Genomic DNA, 23496 nt, shown 5'->3' with positions numbered 1-23496 from the left:
GGCCTTTCGGCCAGCCCCGGCGCCGGGCATCAAAGGCCGCTGTTGCCGGTTTTGGTGCCAGTTGGCGTGGTGCCAATCGCTCCGGTGCGTGCCTGGCCCCCAAAGGTGCGGAGAATTCCGCACCTTTGGGGAGGCCCGACGCCGGAGTGGTTGGCGCCACTCACCTACGCCGGGACCCCACGCCTCGCCTGGTAGGGGAGAACCCCGCCCCTTGTGTGGTGTGAGTAGAAGAATTGAAACATAACAACCATTTGTGCTTAGCACTCAGGATATCATTTTGTTATTTTGCAATTAAAATGCAGGAGAACAATATTAGAACAAAAAACACATTGGAGTCCATTTGGCCAATCCTATGAAGTAGTGATTCTGCGATGATATCTGGAACAATTACACATGGGGAGTGCACGACAGGTGATAGTCAGTGCACAGTTTGAGATTTTCAGGCCAATTGCAGGTGGGAATTAACAGGCTGCATGTCAGTGAGTTATCTTGAGGCGCAGAACTTTACAGAATCAACCTATTTTTATTTCTCTGATGCATGTGCTTATTTCACCAAGCAACTTAATTTCCCAGTTCTATCTTGAATTGGTGAGCATAATCACTTTGGGCAGCCTGTTCTGCACAGGTCCTAACCCCCTGTGTGAAGTGTATGAATCTAAATTGTTCATTTTCCCTCTTGAATTTGCAGATGCTGTGGTTACTTACAAATACTTGGGGGTTCAGTTATATATACGTCTTAGAACTGATAAACTCTGATTAAGTCTCTGTCAATCTGCCTCTTCTCCAGGGTAAACCAGCCAAGCTTTTTAAATCTCGGCATGTGGGTCACGGGCCTAAATCTTGGTATCAGTTTAATTGCCCTCCTATGCTCACTCTCCAAAGTCAGATTGTCTCATTTTAGTTCCTTCGCTCAGATTTCCTCGCAAGAAATGGTTGTGTGTTGTCATTATACTAATTTCCTAGCTGAACCAGAAAACAATCTCCCATCTAATTCCTTGAAATGAGTTTCGATTTTGAGGATTATTTGTCTTAAAACAAAGCAGCACGAGTGGTAATTGCTATGAGGGCAAAGATTTAATGAGATGTGTAGAATCTTTTATTGTTGAAGTTGACAGCACTGCCAATCCTTTAGAAAATGTATCAAATCTATTTTTAAAGTTGCCACCAGCTTTAGTCACACACGTACTATGTATTTATTGTCCTTCAATTGAAGTGAATTGAGATAAAATTTACCATAAATTGACTTTAATGATATTTCTAATGATATCAGGACTTGCATCCATTCACAGTATCAAATGATTCTTCAGACTAAATTGAGCACAGTTCCACTGTTCTGAACTGTTTGAACCTCTTTTGTTACAGCTCGAGTATGTGGTGCACATTTGAATGGTCCCACTGGTGTTATTTCATCCCCTAATTTCCCGGTCCAGTATGATAGTGATGCACACTGTGTATGGGTGATTACTGCCTCTGATCCTGACAAGGTAAGCTACTTTCATTTTAGCCTCTCAAACCTAGGTTTTTGAATCCTTTTGCCCGATCCAAACGCCATTGCCTGGAGAAGCCATTTTGCGCTCGATGACTGGCTGACTCACAGGCTGCTTTCTGACAGAAATAATTATGTGTTTCGAACACCTGATGACAGTTTAAAAAGTCGAAAGAATCATGCACAGCACATACTGGGGGATAAACAATTTAACTTCAATTTTATTCTTGGGGTGGGGTTCCAGCCTTTCCCACCAACGGGATCCTGCTCAAGTCGACCCCTGGTGGTGGGAGGGGTGAACCATGCAAAATGACGTATGTCTTTGGCAGGACTGGATGATCCCTCCTGCAGCGAATGGTGATCCGCCATGGGGAATCCCACAGTGGGGGAGGATTTGGAAATGTTGATGTATAAAGGAATACAAAAATGATATTCTTCTCTGAAGTCCCTCCTTCCAAAATCCATTCCTGTTAAGAAGAAAGACTTGCATTTTTACAGCACCTTTGATGACCTCAGAGATATTTTAAAGTGTTTTACAGCTTTTAGTTTGTGAAGTGTAGTTGCTGTTGGATGTTGGAAATTCAGCTTCTAATTATCATACCACACAGTTCCACAAAGAGCAACATGTTAATGACCAGCTGAACATGTTGTTTGAAAGATAAATATTGGCCAGAAATCTTCTACTTTCACTGAAGAGGGCAGAAGGGACCTCTTATGTTTTATTCAGAAAATGTCACAATATTCCATCAGTATTTGACTGAAGTGTTGGTATGGTATGGCTTTGCACTGATGGAAAGTATGCATTCCTCTATAAAAATAATTGTTTGGTAGTATAGAACCTAAGTACTGCAGAAAAAGACATTTTGTCGAAGCTTTTCATGATGCACCCATCAGGATAATCACAAGAACACCAATGTCAGGGATAAGAGAAGAAAGTGCTAATTGATTGGCAAGTGGACGCTAATTTGTAGAGGTGTTGCCAAGGAGAATGTGCCAGTTATTGATGACTGGCAGTTAACTGCCAAGCATAATTTTATTTTTAACTAAGCAATTTGAATCATTTTGGTCAAGGTATTGTCCTGAGCAATGAACCAGTGAATGGCTGCAACTTACATTGTTTAGCTGAAACAGGCACAGCTTTGCACATGTTATTTATCTTTGCAAAGAACAGAGCCATGTGTATTAATATATGTAACTGCTAGTGTATGCAAATGTGTCACAGTGCAAGCCCGACTGACAATCTTAAATTGGTTGACATTGTAATTTTTAGCATATTGAGGCTAACATGATAAATGTTGTCCAATCGCAGAATCACATCTAATATTGGCTAGTTTTTTAAAAATTCATTTTACGGGATGTGGGCTTCGCTGATTATGTCAGCATGTAATGACCATCCCTAGTGGCCCTTCAGTAGGTGGTGCCTTCTTGAACCGCTGCAGTCGTACCATTGTTCCTAGTTTTGACTCCAATTTTGTTAGGGCTTCTTGATGGCATAGTCGGTCAAATTCTGCCTTGATGTCAAGGGCAGTCACTCTCACCTCTCCTCTGACATTCAGTTCCTTTGTCCATGTTTGAACCAAGGCTATAATAACGTCAGGAGCTGAGTGACCCTGGTGGAACCCAAACTGAGCATTCATGTGCGGGTTATTGCTGAGTAAGTGCCACTTAATAACATTGTTGATGAATTCTTCCATCACCTTGCTGATGATGGAGATTAGACTGATCAGGCGATAATTGACTGGGTTGGATTTGTCCTGTTTCTTGTGTACAGGACACACATAGGCAATTTTCCACAATGCTGGGTAGATATCAATGTTGTAGCTCTACTGGAACAGTCTGGCCAGGGGTGCGGCAAGTGCTAGAGCACAAGTCTTCAGTATTATTGCCGGAATATTGGCAGGGCTCATAGCATTTACAGTATCAAGTACCTTCAGAGGTTTCCTGATATCACATGGAGTGAATCATATTTGCTGAAGAATGTCATCTTGTTGCTACATTTATTTGCAAACCATAAGCAGCGAGTCTGTTTCTTGTATTGACCAAATGACCACACAACCGATATGTTAGTTCAAAAGACAGTTTATTATTAAACACAAGACGTATCTCTCTATGCAATGATACACGCGGCTACGCACTAAACTACACCCATCAACTAAGATGACCTTTACTTAACTTCTGGATGACCGGATCTGTGTGGGTAGATAAGGCCTTTATCTGAGTCCCAACATGAATGAAATGAATGAAAATCGCTTATTGTCACGAGTAGGCTTCAAATGAAGTTACTGTGAAAATCCCCTAGTCGCCACATTCTGGCGCCTGTTCGGGGAGGCTGTTACGGGAATCGAACCGTGCTGCTGGCCTGCTTGGTCTGCTTTCAAAGCCAGCGATTTAGCTGTGTGCTAAACAGCCCCTAGTACATGTGTCTGCTGGTTCTTCTCTCTCAGGTAGCAATTGTGGGTCTTGAACTTGGCTGGTCGTTATGCTTCAATTAAAGTGGGCACAGGCCAGTCCCAAAAGAGATCGATCCCTAGTGCGTAGGGCTTCTTAGCCTTCTTCTCTTTTGCGCCCTATTGGATGGGGTTAACTCAGGATATAATGGATCAATAGGGTCTTGGTCACTCTAATCAATACTGGCCAATTAGGGGCAGATACTTTGATGGCTGGACGGATCCCAGTCATTATTGTTCCAAGTGTGTAGGCCTTTCCAAATAAAGGGAGGTGGCGCGAGGAGTCTGCTACTGTTGCTATTCCTTAATTTGAGTCTATTGTCCTGGGGAAATCGGTGATTGACCTTTAACAGGTGCAAGTTTCAGTTTGGTCTGGTTTTCCTTTGCTCAATACACAGAGGCTGTGTCCTGTCTATGTCCCGATTTCCTTTATCCTTTACGGGTGGCCATTTTAGATGGCCACAATCTGTGATGCTGGGGACCTCCAGAGGAGACGGAGATGGATCATCTGGCTGAAGGTTGTTGCAAATGCCTCAGCCTTGTCTTATGCACATATGTGCTGGGATCCTCCATCATTGAGGATGGGGATATTTGTGGAGCTTGTGCTGTTTTGGAACACAAGTAGTCTTGTGTTGTAGCTTCACCAGTTTGATTCCTAATTTTTCGGTATGCTCTCCTGCAGTCTTCTTTGAATCAGGGTTGATCCTCTGGCTTGGTGGTAATGGTAGAGTGGAGGATATGCTGGGCCATGAGGTTTCAGATTGTGGTTGAATACAATTCTGCTGCTGCTGATGGCCCACATGCCTCATGGATGCCCAGTCTTAGATTTGTTCAAAGTCTGTCCCATTTAGCACCGTGGTAGTCCCACACATCATGATGGCGGTTATCCTCATTGTAAAGATGAAATATTGTCTCCCAGAGGTCACTCCTACTGATACTGTCATTGGCAGATGCTTCTGGTGAGAATGAAGTCAAGTATGTTGTTCCCTCTTGTTGGTTCCTTCACCGCCTGCTGCAGTCCCAGTCTAGCAGCTATGTCCTTTAGGAGCCGGCCAGCTTGGTCTGTGGTGGTAACACTGAGCCACTCTTGGTGATGGACATTGATGTCCCCCACCTGGAGCATAATCTGCACCCTTGCAACGCTCAGTGCTCCCTCTAAGTGGTGTTCAACATGGAGGAGTACTGATTCATCAGCTGATGGTGGCCGGTACATGATAATTAGCAAGAGGTTTCCTTGCCTGTGTTTAACTTGAAGCCATGAGACTTCATGGAGTTTTGAGTTTTGAAAGCATGGCCAGTTGGGTATGGTCTGTACGTTCCCTATGGTGAATAGCAAATAGAGATGCTGTTTGGTGTGATCCACCAGTCTTTGTTATGTATGGCCTACTTTCAGTTACCATTAACTGGTGCATTCTCCATGACAATGTCTCCACCAATTAGAGTCCAATTGCCAACCAATCAACACTCTCTTTTCATACAATACGAAGTTGTCGTTTCTCCTGACACTGGTAATCCTGTATTGTCCTGATGAATGCAAGGTGAAAAGCTTTGAAAAAATGTATATTTTCAGCAATAATCAACAATAAACATCAAATGTGCCTCAAATATCATGACTTTATGTTGTTTCACACCGATTCTGTGATGTTTCCCCCCATCATTTGTTGTCTGTCATTCTTCATGCGCACTTTCTATCCCCATAAATACATTAATGCAGAGGTGGGAGATGGTTCATACAATGGCTTCTCTCACTTTTCTTTCTGTGGGAGGTTGACAATACATGGCAGCAGTGTAATATTCTGCAATCGACTATCCCAGGCAAGTTCTCTCCTGATTTCAACCAATGTTTGCATATGAACACCCTCCCACCCACACAGACAAACTGCGATGCGCACATACACATGCAAACACATCTACGCATGCACACACAAACTCACATACGCAATGACACAAACAAATCTTAAACCAATTATTGTTTTCAAACAAAACTTACATCCCTCCTAATAGTGAAGTTATTTATATAATGTGTTCACATCTACCATTATATGCAATGCTAAATTAATTGAAATGAATCGAAAGAAAATGAATTTTAGATCATCTGAAAGGTACCATCTATGTTAAGACACAGTCTGTGAGGGGCATTTATAAAGTATTTCATTTTGTTACACTAACCTTATAACAAACTGCCATCTTTGTATTATACTCAAAACAACACAATGTAAAATTATTATGCAGTTAGTTTACTGTCACTTTGGTCAAACAATATGAACTGTGCCTTTTTCACGAGACACAAAATCATTTTTTTTCGCCAGCTACAAACCTTAAACTCTCATCTCCCTAAGCCTGCCTGGCCTTTTCTTGTAATAGTTATTAATATTCATTAATCAGGGGGGTGGTACTTGCAAAAGTAATTAACTTGCATTCCCATGGTTACATTCGACTTTCTAAGCTTTTACACTGAATCTCAATGATGTGATTGACCTGCATATAGTAATTAGTTGCGCATTACTCAACACTACAGTGTTATTTATGCATTTTTAAATTTCTACAATCAACCTTGACCGAATTTGACAGAAACTCTTTGAATTCACCTTGTTGAGTTACTTACTGGAGTCACTTACTCTGATATCTCAGCTTGGCCATTTTCATCAAGATGGAAACACCATTATTCCCTGTTACAGAAAAATGAAATATCAATATTTGTTTCAGATTTCAGCTATGTTTCAGATGTGGGCAGCACGGTAGCATAGTGATTAGCACAATTGCTTCACAGCTCCAGGGTCCCAGGTTCGATTCCCAGCTTGGGTCACTGTCTGTTCGAAGTCTGCATGTTCTTCCCATGTGTGCGTGGGTTTCCTCCGGTTTCCTCCCACAGTCTAAAAATGTGCAGGTTAGGTGGACTGGCCATGCTAAATTGCCCTTAGTGTCCAAAATTGCCCTTCGTGTTGGGTGGGGTAACTGGGTTATGGGGATAGGGTGGAGGTGTGCGGTTGGGAAGGCTGCTCTTTCCAAGAGCCAGTGCAGACTTGATGGGCCGAATGGCCTCCTTCTGCACTGTAAATTCTATGAATCGATGAATTTCAAGAATCTATAATATTTTCGGGTTTTTTTATGTTTTGTCCACCATATTGCTGATGTTATTTTGCAATGGAAAGCTTTCTCAGCTTTCATCTGTTGCCGAGCACTTATTTGTCAAATTTTCTGCAGCTCACCATATTTAAATCAATGTGGTACAGGAGGGAGTGGTCACAACACCCTGGACGAGTGCCCGGTCAATTCCAGTCCCACTTGACCAGTGGTCCCAACACGGATTAAATTAAAGTTACTTAAATATTCAACGTTTTTGGTTTAACCCTGATTAAGTACAGCCACGAAGTTTGTAAATTTTTCATTTTTTAAAATAAATTTAGAGTCCCCAATTATTATTTGTTTCCAATTAAGGGCCGATTTAGTGTGGCTCATCCACTTAACCTGCACACCTTTGGATTGTGGGGGTGAAACCCACGCAGACGCGGCGATAATGTGCAAACTCCACACAGGCAGTGACACGGGGCCGGGTTCAAACCGGGGTCCTCAGCGCTGTTGGCAGCAGTGCTAACCACTGTGCCACCCTGTAAATTTTAACACAAATAACAAATCACATTTTTATTATTTAACAGTAATTAGAATTGAATAGGATTCAGTACAACTAGTTAACTACGATCTAATTCCAAACCCACCATATATATATATATATATATATAGTTTCAGCCTTCAGTTTGATGTTATCTTTTCCTTCAGTGTGTAATGTTCTTCACTGTAGATTCACTGAAACAGCAGGCAGCCAGCAGCCAAGAGAGAAAGAGGGAGAAAACACAGCTCCTTACTTCTATGGTCTAATGTCTTCTGTTGGGTTCTCTCCGAAAACCCCCACTGAGCAGGAACTAATCACTGTCTGTTGCCAGGTAGAACACTGTCCCTGGCCTGTCCATTGACCACTAGCCAAATAATTGAACTGAATACCTCCAATCTGCTGGGTGTCAGAGAGTCTGGGATCTCCTTTTCATATATAACACTTACAGACTTTTAGTGTTTCAGTTGTCAAACTAGTTAAAACGTTTAATTCTGTACTTCCTCCGCTTGATTGAAAGGCATATCTCAATTAACGATTCCCAGACCATAAAACCCAATAAAAAGGTAAAATAAATGGCAATGAAGGAAAAACAAAAGGTAGGACTCTAACAGAGGGCTTCAAGAGGGCTTCATTAGGTGCCAATATGATGAAGGTAGAACACAGGACTACTTCTGTGCCAAGCAACAGAAGCAGCAAGTGATAGAGCTAAGCGATCCTACAACCAATGGATCAGATCCAAGCTCTGCAGTCCTACCACCTTCAGTCATGAATGATGGAGGACAATTAAACCACTCACTGGAGGAGGTGGCTCCACACATCAGTGCAAAAGATATGGCTGAGGCATTCGCAATAATCTTCAACCAGAAGTGCTGAGTGGGTGATCCATCTCAGTCTCCTCCAGAGGTCCCAGCATCACAGATGCCATTCTTCAGCCAATACGATTCATCACACATGGTATCATGACCTTTGTTGAACTTAAAAGAACTGCAGTCACCAAGTTTGTAACTTTAGCACAAGAAACCTTTTTATTTATTACAGTATTATAATTAAACACTTTGTACCCACTTTATATACACATACACACACAAAAACAAAATAATAAAATAAAAAGATCAAGATCTTTGTTTCACTGGGATGATGATTTCTAGCTAGTGTGTTTCTGAAGTTCAGTTTCTGATTTGATACTTCTCCCTTCTAGGCTTGAGAGATGATTTTCTCTTTGCAGAGTGCCCAGTTATCTCAGAAAGCATTACGCAGCTACAAATCACCTACTGCTGACAGGCATAACTATATCCCTGGCCAATAGAGCAGTTGCCAACCAACCAAATGATCTGACTCCTTCCAAACCTGGTTCCTAATCCACCCGGTGCCAAGGAGGCTAACCCAAACAAAACCTGGGAACACAGCATCCTGACAAGCAGGCTGCTGCAACTGAGAGTTTCTGCTTAAAAGCACATTCCAATTATGCGTGCACAGACCAAAATAATAAAATAACATAAAATAAATGAGAACAAAGGAAATAAACTCTTCCAATGACCAAGGGGTGAAAAACGGGTTTCCCCAACATGTTGGACTCAGGTTTTTGGCGGGTCAGGTCTTTTGCTGAAGTTTAGTGGGAACTCACTTTGCAACTGGGGCAGCACGGTAGCATTGTGGTTAGCACAACTGCTTCACAGCTCCAGGGCCCCAGGTTCGATTCCTGGCTTGGGTCACTGTCTGTGTGGAGTCTGCACATTCTCCCCGTGTCTACGTGGGTTTCCTCCGGGTGCTCTGGTTTCCTCCCACAGTCCAAAGATGTGCAGGTTAGGTGGAATGGCCATGCTAAATTGCCCCTTAGTGTCCAAAATTGCCCTTAGTGTTGGGTACTGTTGGGTGCGGTTACTGGATTATGGGGATAGGGTAGAGGTGTGGACCTTGGGTAGGGTGCTCTTTCCAAGAGCTGGTGCAGACTCGATGGGCCAAATGGCCTCCTTCTGCACTGTAAATTCTATGAAAACTCATGCATGCTTATTAAAAGCACAACAGACCAGAATAATGTACCCCTGTCAAATCATCTGCCACGCCAACAGAAATTTATGTAATTCGGTAATCCCCCCACCTTGCACTCCACCGCCGGTCAAACATTGGACCTTAGTTCAAGGAATCCTGCAGTTCCCTTGCTAATAGCACAGCACATGGATTGCAGGGGTTAACTATGGCAGAAGCACACCACCACCACCACCATGTTGTGAATATTTTGGAATGGGCAAAGGTTTTGGCCTTGCAATGATGCTCATGAGACAAACACAAATGTGAAGAGTTGAGTTGGAAGGGTAGAATGTTCACTTACCATAGTGACGCGGATTAAATCATTGACCCTTTTGCCACACGGCAGTGATGCTCCTCTGTACCACACAGGTGCTGCCTGCCTTGCTCACTCTCCCAGGCTGAAATGGCCTGTTCTGGCCATCCCCAGGGAAACGGATGTCTTCCCTTTTATGCACCATCTCCAGCGGATACTCGAGGATTGTGTCGCTGAGTCAGACAGCCATAGCTTGTAATGATATATAGAATATCATTTGTTTATAATTTAATAACCAAATTGTCAGTGAAGATAAGTGTCATATGCATAGACTGGGATTCTAGCATCTGACCACAGGTGGTGTGGCGACAGGAGTAGGGCATTGGAAGACAGGGCTCATGAAGATAAGAGGCAATTTCCTGGACAGCAGAGGCACAGAATCTGGACAACAAGCACAGATGCATACCAAGCAGCTCCCGAGTCAACAGTAATTAATAAGAGTTAGCCATAGTTGTTTTTATTTAGCCATAACATCTAACTGCAATCTTACATCATCGAAACCCTTTAATTATTTAGTTAATTAATAAACAGTTTAGTTCATTTACAAAGCAGTTTGTTCTCTGAGCATTTCAACTGTAAAGACCTCGCCATCTATGCATGCAGAGAACATTACACAACTTACTGCCTTCTACTGCTCATCCTTTGCTTCTTTATGTTTAAAAAGGGCTGTCTGGATGCCTTTTAAATATGGCACCAACACATGACAGTGGTGCTCCCAACTCCCTGCCCGCCCTGCCATGAGACGTGATGCATAACATAAGCCTGTGCAACTAGTGAGATGGGGAGAAAACAATTGTTGGTAAAAGCCCCCCCCCCCCCCCCCCCACTCCGCAGAGGAATCAATCTTTTGCATCCTGCCATGGAACCTCTACAGATATAACATGCACTGTGCATCTCCATCTTGCGAATAAGGGCACGTGATGCAGCCATAACAGTCCTATGATTCCGACACATTGTGTTTTTTTTCATGGCAATTCACCTAAAATTGGCCAACACAGCCCAAAAATATGCGAAATTGCAATGCGAGACACATCCATGGCAAATTGATATTCTGGGGCTTTTGCTCTAGTTTAATCAAAAATTTGGGCATGCCCAGGATCAAATTAATGACACTTGCATGTTTCTGCTCGCTTCAGGCCTTTTGCAGGGGCCTGTTACTTTTTTTATTCTTTTTTTTAAATTCCAAGGTCTCTAATAGACACATTTTAAAGGCTTTTAAATTCAAAAGTATATCTAAGAAACTGTTACTGGAAATGAAACTAGTAAATGGCTCTGTAACAATGTTTTTGAAAGTAATTTTCAATTATTTAAAATAACATTGCTCGCAGATTGTGGACTACACATCAGCCCAGAAAATCTATTTCAAACTGCATAAGCACCAGACTTAAATGTATTGAGGAATATTTTTCAAATGAAAAATAATTACATTCTAAAATACTTCCCATCTGCATTAGTTTTTGGTGACAAAGCAAACGATTTAGAATAAAAACTGGAGCAAAAACGTATCACTTCAGGAAGTTATTGCAACTTTGGTCACAATCCAAGCTTGGATTGGCACTTGTGCCCCAAAGCAGAAATTCGTGGCCAGAAATACATTAGATCAAAAACCCTTGTCTCTGAGAATTGCTTTTAGGTGCTAGTTTAGTATAATTTATCCTGCATTTGATTGGCCTTCACCTCTGGACCTCAACGGCATAATGAATGATGACGTTGAACTGCAAAAAAGACAAATAATCTTTGTTCAAAGATTTTTAAGAAGATTATAATGTAGCATCAGCACCTTCCTTCTACTGATACATCATTAGATTGTGATTAATTTTGACAAACTAAAGTCAAAATTTCAAAACAAGTCAGGAAAAAAATAATTTGTCATGTGTGAAGATTGTTGAATCAGGCTCTCATTATGCCGTCTGCCAGTAGGGGCTGAAGGCTGAAATTCATTAGCAATTAGTACACGCTTCAGCAGTAATGCAAGCTTGCCTTGGCGTACATTACCTGGAGGATAACTGGCAAAAGACAAGATCACACTTATTCCGTGTTTGTTACTTGGCTGCACTCAAGACTGGTTTGTCGCTTTTTAAAATTTCACAATTGAAGAGTTGTCTGGTGCCCTTGGAGAAAGAAATCTATTAAATTACTTTTAAAGCACACGAGCATTCTCCCTGGGAGTCTGATCCCTTAATTTTAGTAGCAGATATTGAAGAGGCTCTTGTATTTTCTGCACAGTGTGCCATACGAAGTAATTGATAGCTCACAGCGTTCACTCGGCATCACATGATTAGGAGATTGATTCCCATAATGAACCATAAGAGCAAGGCTTGAATGGTCAGTCATCATCAGCAGCATCTCAGGATGAACATGAAGGAAACTTTCTACTGGCGTGGTAAGAAAATAGACTGATGCAAACTTTCTACTTGCCAACTTTAGTTCACTTGGCTAGACAATTGGGGCGGGATTCTCCCGCAATAGGCGAGATGCCCCGATGCCGGCGCCAGGAACGGCGCGAACCACTCCGGCGTCGGGCCACCTAGAAGTTGCAGAATCCTCAGCACCTCCGGAGGCTAGGAGGCGCTGGAGGGGTTGGCGCCAAAGGGCTGCTGTGGTCCCGCGCATGCGCAGAACCACTGGCGTGTCCTGGCGCATGCGCAGGGGTTTCTTCTCCGCGCCGGCCATGGCGGAGTCGTACAGAGGCCGGCGCGGAAGGAAGGTGTGCCCCTATGGCACAGGCCTGCCCGCAGATCGGTGGACCCCGATCGCGGGCCAGGCCACTGTGGGGGCACCCCCCAGGGCTGGATCCTCCCGCGCCCCCCCCAAGGACTCCATTAGACGGCCTCCCAGCCAGGACCCGCCGTGTGGGACCATGTCCATTTCATGCTGGCGGGACTGGCCAGGAACTGATGGCCACTTGGCCCATCGGGGCCCGGAGAATTGCCGGGAGTGCCGCTGCCAACAGCCCCCAACTGGCATGGCGTAAACCCCGCCCCTGCCTGAAAACCGGTGCCGGAGAATACGGCAGCTAGCGCGGAGTGGTGGAGCGAGATTCACGCCGCCCGGGGTTCTCCGACCCATCGGGGGGGGGTTGGCGAATCCTGCCCCTGGTTTGTGATGCAGAGCAAGGCCAGCAGTGTGGCTGCAAATTCCCATACCGGCTAAGGTTATTCATGTAGCCTTCTCAACCTTGCAGCTCATCTGAGATGTGGTAATCCTCAGGTTAAATCACCACCATCCCCAACCCCAAAGTGGAAAGAGTCATCTAGGACTCTGGTGACTTTACCTTACCTTTAGCCAGTAAAGAAAATTTCTAATTTTCATTTCCAATTAAACAAATTATGCCTGGGGACAGGTTGAAAGTCTACCTCGATGACTTGGAGTAACAAAGGTCTTGTGAAGGTTTTTCCTCTAAGGCAGGATAATTTGAGGAGTAGGGTCGGCAGGAAGAATTTCCCCCCACACTTGCCTCTAAAGCACAAGGTTCCTGCATGGTTCAAGTCCCCCTTTAACAGCTTAAGCACACAAATCAAGCTTGACACCCCAGTGCAGTACTGAGGGGAGCACTGCATGATAGGTGGTGCTGTTGTTCGGATGAGGACATTAAACCATGCCTCCCAACTGCTTCCATGGGTCGATGTAAAAGATTCCAAGTCTTTATATCGAAGAAGAGCAAAGGATTTATCCCTGGTGCCCTCAATCAATATCACAAATACAGAACATTATCCCATTGTTATTTATGAGAGGACAATGTGTGGACCATAGCTGCCACACTTGCTGCGTTGCAACAATGATTACATTTCAAAACAAAAAGTAATTCATCGGCGGTTAACTACATCTGGTGGTTGTGAAATGTGCTATACAAATGCAAGTATTTAGTTGGTTTTCAAATGTTTTGGTGAATTTTCTTGATTAAAAGGATGTGTAATGATTTCAAGCATTTTGTATTTTGGGTTGACATTATCAGTTTTAATAGCAGGTTGGGTGTAGCAGCTGGTTGATTTGAGTAAAGCATCCTCCACTGGTTGCAAGAGCAACTATTGACCCTGTCCACAAGTAACATTGCAATCATGTGCTGTTTGACTTCACCACACCAGTAATCTTGATGAACAAGACAACTGGGATAAACCGAATGTGCTCTGAATGACAGGTTGTGGAAAGTCTCATTCCCCAGCGATCTGTCAGCTTTTCAACATATATATCAATGGATGAGAGATGGAGAATTGGAAAGCCAAGTTAGGGGGATACAGCATACTAAGTCAATGGAAGTTGAGATTCACAAAGGGACCTATCCAGACTAATAACTGAGGGGGCAATAATATAGCAAGTGGGATTCAATGTGGGGAAGCATGATGTGATCAACCTTGGAGCCAAGACAGAGCAGCACGGTGGCTTAGTGGTTAGCACTGCTGCCTCAGGGCGCCGAGGTCCCAGGTTTGATCCCGGCTCTGGGTTACTGTCCGTGTGGAGTTTGCACATTCCCTCCCCCCCCCCCCCCCCCCGGTGTTTGCGTAGGTTTCGCCCCCACAACCCAAAGATGTGCAGGGTAGGTGGATTGGCCATGCTAAATTGCCCCTTAATTGGAAAAAAATAATTGGGTACTCCAAAATTTAAAAAAAACTTTGGAGCCAAGGAGCACAAATGAGGGATGAGCGAAGAGAAATTTGTGTGTTCCAAGTACACAAATTTTGTTCAAAACTGATACATAGGTACAACAAGTAAAGGAATGAAGCCTTTACCTCAAAGGATGTGGAATACAAAAGGATGAATTAAAGCTTCTGTTATACAGAGATAAATAAATAGGCTGTGGTAAGGAAGTTGGAGGGTGTGGGGTATACAATGTGATCCAAAGTCTTGGAGGGTTAAATTATGAGGACAGTTTGTATAAACGTTGCTTGTATTCCATGGAGATTAGATGTTTGATGGAGGGTCTAAATGAGGTGTTTAAAATGGTAAAAAATAGTTGACTGGAACAGACACAAATTTCCTTTGGTGAGAAAACCCTAGTTAAGGAGATGAATGTGGGCGTGTGGGTTCCCCATTTCCTCCTTACCCTCTCCCTCCAGTCCTATGAAAATTGAAATTATTCCGAGAGGTGTTGAGAGCCCAAGAGATCTGCAATCTTGTGTGCAACAGGTCCTGACCCAGTGGCCTCATGTTTCTGTGGTAGGTCAGGAGGCCTTCAAGAATCACCCTCAGAAGAGATATATGGCAGGTGGTGAGAGGAGGTGATGCTTAGAGTCTGGCCATAAAGACCTCACGTATCCATATGGGTGGTCATGGTTAATGAATGTATTCATGTGGCAGCATAATAGTTAGCACTGTTGCTTTACAGCACCAGGCTCCCAGGTTTGATTCCCAGCTTGGGTCACTGTCTGTGAGGAGTTTGCACTTTCTCCCCGTGTCTGCGTGGGTTTCCCCTGGATGCTCCGGTTTCCTCCCACAAGTCCTGAAAGACGTGGTGTTAGGTGAATTGGACATTTTGAATTCTTCCTGTGTGAACCCGAACCCGAACCCGAACAGACGTCGGAATATGGCGACAAAGGGATTTTCACAGTAACTTCATTGCAGTGTTAATGTGAGCCTACATCTGACACCAATAAAGATAATGATCCAGATTATCACCATCTGCTCTCCTCACCACTTACCTCTCAACCTGCTCAAGGTACCATATTCCCATCGCTTCCACATGTAGAGTCCCTAGCACTCCGGATTCATGCCGAGCATCCAGATACTCCACTTAACCCTCGGGCACATTCCAATGATGACAGCCTGTCACTCACCTCCCACTGCAATCTCATACTACCAGCTATTCAACTATAGCATGCATATCACTCAATCACAAAGCAACTCAATCAATGACCTTTTTCCCCTCTACCTTTTCAGAAATGTTCGCTTGCAATTGTTGGGTACAAAAGCCAACAACTGTCAACCTGGATCTCAGACTGAATCTCAGAAGTGGGAACATATCAAATATTCACACCACCAACTTTGACATTTACAGAAATGTAGGATAGCAAATATCAGACCAGCTTTTAGTTCTTAGTTGAACTGTCACGTTGCAGGGAAAGTGGGATCTGGCTCCATATTAACTTTTGGCAGACACTTATTACTGGCACGAAAAATGAACAGGAAACTAGTGGGGCCATTTTTAACATTGATGGCAATTAAAAAGATTGCTTTTACTTTTCTGCTGACAAAAACACAAAGCATTTTAATCTCCTTAAAATGCATTCCATTTGGTTGTTGAACCAGGCATTTTAAATGCAGAGAAGAAAAAAGTACATAAAAATGTATTGTAGTCAATGCGGAGCCCCGAAGAGGTAAGTCAAAACTCGTTTATTTCCTACTTACCGTCAGAAAAAACGGCAACAAAGCACCAGTTCAAGTTTCAGCCGGGGTCATCCTGAGATATCGGCTCCTTGCTGGGCTGGCTTTCATCACAGGGAATTTACGAGCCCAGTGTTGGGCCTCCGCTCCTCAGCGGGCCAGCTTCTACTCCACGGGCCACACGGGAAGATCAATCGAGTCGCCCCTTTGGGGCTCATGGGAGTTCTCACAAAATGCATATGCTCTCTGAATTAAAATGACAGCAAACAAATAATTACAGTCGCTGTTGTATATTTCATTATTTTTTAAAGTGCAGTAAGAATAATTTGTTGATTCAATACTTCAGTCATCAGTAAAGTGGTAAAATGTGTTGATTGTGGGATGTTAAAATAAATTAATATTAAATATTTTTAACCTATCAGTTTCTTGCTGTCAGATTTACTTCACACCAATGGCAAAATGTATCATCTTTCCAGAAATAAATACATTGACAAGGTTAACCAGTAATGGAGGAAATACACCATGGAAGCCCAAATCTTTCCACTTTTAAAGGGAGATAAATTGATCTTTGAAAAATAGAATATTTATGGAGAAAGGGTGGATAATTGAATGGATTGCCAAGCAAAACAGCACAGCAGACTTGATGGGCCAAATACCTACTCCAGTTTTAATGACTCAGTTTTACAGTCAGACATTTGCTGCTTGACTTGCCCAGGAAGAAGGCTGGAATACTCCACATAATGTTGGGTTTCAGGTTGTTCTGGTATCACTGGAGCAATGCATCTAATTGCCAGACTGTCTTTCGCTGTTGTGATTTCCAAACATTTGTTTTTTCCAAAAAAAAAACTCTAAACATTTGTTTTATTTGTCAGATGGCCCTTGGATGCCTTTCATTTGTAATAACAAAACCCTGTTTTTATTTCTTGATATCCGAGAGAGAGAGCTCCCTTGTCGCTACTGGTCTGGCTGTCCGTGATTTTCTTTTTGCTTTTCAGCTTAAGAAATAGTAAGAAAAGCTCCCAGCATTGAATTGTTTTCTGCAGACAGTTTGTGTAATACACTGTCCCATTAAAGCTGTCAGCCTTGCATTTGGGAACTGTAGAAAATAATGTTTTATTGCATATCAACGGTATTGCTTTTTTATCCTCCGTTGAGTCAGTGACAAGTCAAAGTAGTTCACAAAGAGCTTTAATGCTATTCCCCTGAGTTCATCTGAAAGCAGGAGTGCAGCTAAGTAGGGGAAAATAAATGCAGTTTCTACTGTGGGAGTTCTGGCAGTAACCATTTTGTAAATTATCCACAAAGATGCCTGACTTCATTAATTGTTTAAGGGGAAAGGAAGGAAATAACACTGTAAAGATGCACTTTCACAGACATTAGCGAACACAAAAGGTATTTATTCATAAGAATTGTACAGCAGCCTCATGGCTGTAGCAAGCTCCCAAATTGTGGGCAAAATTCTCCGACCCCCACGACGGGTCGGAGAATAGCGGGAGGGCCTTCCTGACATTTTTCCCGCCCTCCCGCTATTCTCCCCCACCCCCCGCCCAACTCCCGACCCGAATCGCTGCCGCCGTTTTTTTACGGCCGGCAGCGATTCACAGCTGTTCGATGGGCCGAAGTCCCAGCCCTTTACGCCGTTTTTACGAACGGCAAACACACCTGGTCTGGCCGTTCGTAAAAACGGTGTCACAAACTCGCTTTTCATAACCATGGCACCGATTGGCACGGCAGTACCACGGCCGTGCCAAGGGTGCCATGGGCCCGCGATCGGTGCCCACCGATTGCGGGCAGCGGGCCCGATGCCCGCGCACTCTTTCTCCTTGCGCCGCCCCGCAGTATCCATTCGCGGGGTGGCTGAGGGGCAACCCGGCCCGCGCATGCGCGGGTTTCGCGCAAATACGCGATGACATCATCCGCGCATGCGCGGGTTGGAGTCTTCCAATCCGCGCATGCGCGGCTGACGTCATATGACGCGTCAGCCGGCGCTAACTCCGGCAAGCGGGCTTAACGATATTCGTTAAGCCCGTCATGCCGGAGCCTACGGCGTCGGGCTGCTAGCCCCGACCGGGGACCAGAATCGGTTCCCGGTCGGGAATGGGCGCGCTGGCGTCAAACCCGCCCGGGTTTGACGCCAGCTTTACGATTTCTCCCGTTTTGGGAGAATCGCACCCTGTCTTTTTGCCTAAGAGGGCGCCACCCTCTGGGGTGAGTCCACACTCTATTGGTCACACAGATCATTTGGTCCTTACTCTACAGTGTTTGCCCTTAAAAGGAACAATCACCACATCCCTACCCAGTGAAATGCTTTATTCAATCTTCAACAGCTAATTTACTCAGTCCTAAATACTGCCTAAACATTATGGGCGCGATTCTCCGCTCCCAGGCAGGGTGGAAGAATCGTGAGAGGGCCGCTCTGGCACCCATCGCAATTCTCACACACCTCCAAAATGGCGTGTCGCGTTTTGCGACACGCCGCTTGGAGAATCGCGGGTCGCCATTTTTCATGGCGACCGGCGATTCTCGGGCCCGAATGGGCCGAGCGGCCTGACGTTCCTGACCTGTTCACGCTGGCGGCAACCACACCTGGTCGCTGCCGGCGTGAACATCGCGCGAAAGGTAAGTTTGGGGCCTGTGGGGGACGGAGAGGGCATCGAGCACCACAGCCATGCTCGTGAGGGGACTGGCCCGCGATCGGTGCCCACCGATCGTCGGGCCGGCGTCTCTAAGAGACGCACTCTTTCCCCTCCGCCGCCCCGCAAGATCACGCCGCCACGTCTTGCGGGACAGCGGAGGGGAAGATGGCAACCGCGCACTCGCGGCTAACGTCATTCGGCGCCGCTGGCCGTGTCATTATCGGCCGTGCCGCCTTGACGCCAGCGTCAAGGCCCGGCGGATGAGTTCCCCGCAACGCCGCTCCTAGCCCCCGGGGGGGGGGAGAATAGGGGGTGAAGAGCGGCCTCCGACGCCGTCGTGAAACACTCCGGGTTTCACGCCAGCGTCGGCCGTTGCGGAGAATCGCCCCCTATATACACGAGTTGGACAATTATAAGTTGAGTCTTTGAGAGGGTTTTCTGTTATTTGTAAAGCGGTGCAATTCTGTTGTCTGAGATGCTTCCAAACGATTGAAATTAATAGGAACTACCATAACGAGTACGTCTTCTATCCCAGGCGGTTCATTACTATTTGCTTCCATCGGACATCAATTATGCCAGTAACAGGTCGATAGAGTACTTTGGTCCTTCAGGGTTTGAAAACATTTCTTGATGGCAACATTGATTGCTAAAGCGTTGCCCTACTTGCTAGTGGTCCATGTGTTTATGAACGATCCATCCCTCTACGTCCGCTTGGTACAACAGGGGTCCAATTTTAGAAATAATGGGCTGGATTCTCCGCCTCGTGAATCGCGATTTGCGCCAGTGTCGATTCTGGAACTGCGCTAGCGGCACATACTAGGTTTGTGGCCCACACTGGCAGACAAAACCAGCATTTGCTTGCATTTAAACATATCTAGCAGGTAGGACACAGTATGCTCCATCCTTCCGCGATTCTCTGCCCTTCTCGGGCGGGGGTCATGCGGGTGCAAATTACTACAAGCATTTACCATCGAGGGCTGGGCATCATGTCTGCAGAGGAGGAGTGGGAGGCTAAAAAACACTGAAAAACTGTTGAAAACTGTTGGGCTTGCTTGGGGCTGGCTGCCTGTGCGGGGGCAGCAGAGGAAGTGACTTTGTGCCGGGTCTGTAGGTTTGGGGTGTTCCCCCTCGGGATTGGGGTGGCCTGCCTCAAACCAACATTGCTGTAGTCTGTCCTATAAACACACCCCTTTGATGCTTCTTACAGGCTCCTGGCTGCTCACACTTCTGAGGGCTGTCTGTGTCCTTAAATGCTAAGAAGGCTTCTGGTCATCTGGGAGTCCACCCAGGCTGCTCCACTGGACACCCTCACACCACAGCTGTATCTTAAAGGGGATGGGTGTGGCCAAGAGCAAACACCAGGTATTGGCACTCCTCAGTGGCACTGCCCCGTTGCTGAGAAAGCAGGGAATCAACTGAGCTCACCCCAACCAGAGGACATCTGCACCTTGACCTTTCAAGTGCTCCTTCGTTCTTCGTCCCTCTCAGAGCAGAGGCCTCACTCGTGACTCTCGCCCCTCTGGATCACCAGCTGTCTCCTCCTGATGAGGATGGCATTGCTGACTGCCTTTGTCACTACCTCCCAGGTGGTGTTCAGGACGGTGGACTTGAGTCTGTGGCCCACCCTGGGGAAGAGGGTGTCCCTCTGCTCTTCACTGGCATATAAAGCTGTGGATCCACTTTAAGATTCCCAACCTCAGGGGGCAGGCCTTTTGTTCGCCATCTTGGTGGCTGCAGTGAGTGTGTGGTAAGTGGAATGCTCAGGAGAAGCTCTAGCTGCCAGGATCATTCGCTCTAACTCCAGCCTCCGTGGTTAGAACACCCACTGAACCAGGAATTGCTGTTAATTTGCACGGGCAGAGTGCTGACTCATTTGCATGTCCTGACACACTTACTGATTAGCACCCTCAACGCGAACTCAGAACACATGCAATTCATGTGTCACACTCAAGTATATAAAACAAAAATTCTTGCCCAATAATTCCAAGGATCCAACTTGAGCCGCTGCCGAAATTTCTCACGTATACCGGCAGGATTCTCCAGTCCCCCAGCCGCGTGTTTCTCGATAGTGTGCCAGTCCCTGGTGGCGGGATTCTGTCTTCCCGCCTCTTGTCAACGGGATTTCCCACTGAAACCACTTCACGCAACCGGGAAACCTGTGAACCGCAATGAACGTAGAATTCTGGCCTACATCTTCATTTGCCATAAATGATGGTGCTGTACTGTGTGAATCATGGCTTGCTTTCTGATTACTTTGGCTGGCTGCTACCCTCCCTGGCAACATGAGGTTCAGTCTTGTTCTTGTTCTGAGATGAAGTTTCATTTGCAGTTCTGCTGGTGGAACTCCCGTTGTGTGTGGAGTGTTACGATAGCTAAGGAGGAATGGTGAGACTTTGGGTTCCAATGTTCCTCCTGACAGTTTCTTTCAGCTAAACCTGAAAATTTGGACGGTACTCTCAGCTAGTCCAATTGATGCTGGGTGGTAAGCTGCAGTTCTGATGTGTTTAATACCATTGAGAGCAGTGAAATTTTGAAACTCAGCGTGGTAACGCAGTGGTTAGCACCATTGCCTCACAGCGCCAGGGTCCCAGATTCGATTCCCGGCTTGGGGTCACTGCACTGTCTGTGCGGAGTCTGCACGTTCTCCCCGTGTCTGCATGGGTTTCCTCCAAGTGCTCCGCTTCCCTCCCACAAGTCCCAAAAGACATGCTTGTCAGATGAATATGACATTCTGAATTCTCCCTCTGTGTACCCGAACAGGCGCCTGAATATGGTGACTCGGGGCTTTTCACAGTAACTTCTTTCAGTGTTAATGTAAGCCTACTTGTGACAATGATGAAGATTGTTATTATGACTTTTATTATTGTGAATACAGTTCCATGGTCTGATACCATGACTTCAGGTAATCGGTGAGTTGAAAAGTGTCAGTGTAATCTTTCGATGGTAGCATGCGATGTAGGTGAATTCACTTGCGAAATGCCAATCCATTTAGAGTGTGCATCAATCACGAGCTAAAACATTGTGCCTAGGAATGGACCAAAAATCGATTCGGATTCATACTCATGGCCAGCCATGACATTCCCAAGGGTGCAGTGCTGCAGCAGGCAACCTTTGTTGCAATTTGCACTCTTTACAGTGTCTGACTGGCTCACAGATACCATTGATCTGCTCTTTTTTTAAGCGTCTCCCATATAAGTCTTTAAATTGGCTGAAGTGCTCTTCAAGTTCAGTGGTTGGACTCACCGAAATGTATGCTCACCCTTAACATCCCCTGTATCCAATTCCATCTAAAGTGGCTTCCCATTGATTCAGAGCATTAATTCCAGCCTTAGGTGTCTGTGTGAGTTTCCTCCGGGTGATCCGGTTTCCTCCCACAGTCCAAAGGTGTGCAGGTTAGGTGGATTTGGCCATGCTAAATTGTCTCTAAGTGTCTCGGAACATGTAGGTTAGGTTAAGGGGGTGAGATGGGATGGGGTGGGGGAATGCATATGGGTAGGTGCTCTTTCAGAGGGTCAGTGCAGACTCGATGGGCCAAATGGTCTCTTCTGAAATAGGGTCTATCTTGCATGATTAATCAGAGAGTGAGGGTTGGATTGTCCACCACCTGCCAACAGTAGCAGAGTTCCTCATGCGGCGGAGTACCCAACGCGTGAAAAAAGTGGGATCGGCGCACTTCCGTGGCTCCGGTCTTCTGCTGGTGGCGGCATCGAGCTCCCTACCCTGCAGTGGAGAGAAGATGCAAATAGGTCAAAATGACCCATCCTATTCATGGGCTGGGCACCAGATTCTCCTGGGCCTCTGTGAGTCTCAGGCCCAGGATTCACACGGGTGTGGATTGGTACTAGCATTTCCAAGCATGGCCCTGACGCAGTGGACTTTGCTGTGGGCCAGGTATTTAAGGTAATTGCCCACCTGTCCCCCCCCCACAGTAGACTGTTGGTCATTCTGGGTGAGTGTGCTTAACACTCAATTTGGCTCTGGAGTCGCCAGGTATCGTTAAGGTACCGCCACAAGTTCAAGGTGAAGTTCAAAGCAATAAAACCATACACCAATTAGTAAGTTCAAACAACTGAGTTTATTATAATACAATTATAATAACTACCCATGCACACGCTAAAAGGATTAAGCTATTCCTACCACTAAATAAACTAATACTTATCTCGAAGGAACTGCCGGGTCAGGGAACAAGGCCTCTTGCTCTGCTCTGGTCTGCAGACTTCAGGTTGGTATAAGTTAAAAGGGGTCAGGAGTGTCTATCTCTGGTAGCGATCGTTGTGAGACACTTACTTGCTGGCGGCTGCTGTCCGAACCCTCTTTCTCTCTCCTTCAGGGTCTTCTTGGCAAAAGCTGGTTGAGGTGCTGGTCCACGGAGGAGTGCTGGTCAAAGAGAGAGGCGGGCTGGACGAGAAGACTGAACCATGTGTGGGACCTGTCTTTTATAGGTCCCAGGGATCCGCGCCCCTTTGGGCGGACTCCCTTACCTGCTTGGAATCGATTGGGTCTCTTCCCAATCGATATGTTTGAATCCCCCCCAATACTGAGGCTGTTCCTTAGCTACTGGGCGGGCTCTCAGGCTCTTTGTTTTCGAACCCTGTTGGTGCCTGAGTGTCTGGTATCCTTTACAATGTTGCAGTTGCTTCCCCATTTATGTCCATTGT

General features: G+C 45.5%; 1 protein-coding gene and 1 long non-coding RNA gene across 3 annotated transcripts in view; one reads left to right on the top strand and one right to left on the bottom strand.

The window, feature by feature from the left end:
* Positions 1 to 23496, top strand: part of csmd2 (CUB and Sushi multiple domains 2) — a 2254685-nt gene that overhangs the window by 1538135 nt on the left and 693054 nt on the right. The window contains exon 10 of the mRNA XM_038801178.1: positions 1363 to 1484. Within this exon, the coding sequence (XP_038657106.1) occupies positions 1363 to 1484 (122 nt within the window). The remainder of the gene's footprint in view (positions 1 to 1362; positions 1485 to 23496) is intronic.
* LOC119968238 lies at positions 1229 to 16386 on the bottom strand. 2 transcript variants are annotated; one of them, XR_005461139.1, is made up of 3 exons: positions 16227 to 16386; positions 6539 to 6602; positions 1229 to 1953 (listed from the first exon to the last, which is right to left on the bottom strand). It is a non-coding gene; the product is annotated as an uncharacterized LOC119968238 (long non-coding RNA). The 2 variants fall into 2 exon arrangements; XR_005461138.1 differs by having other exon boundaries at positions 6552 to 6602.

Source organism: Scyliorhinus canicula, chromosome 1 (assembly GCF_902713615.1).
Source record: "Scyliorhinus canicula chromosome 1, sScyCan1.1, whole genome shotgun sequence".
Taxonomy (NCBI): Eukaryota; Metazoa; Chordata; class Chondrichthyes; order Carcharhiniformes; family Scyliorhinidae; genus Scyliorhinus; species Scyliorhinus canicula.
This window is presented reverse-complemented; position numbering and strand designations above follow the sequence as displayed.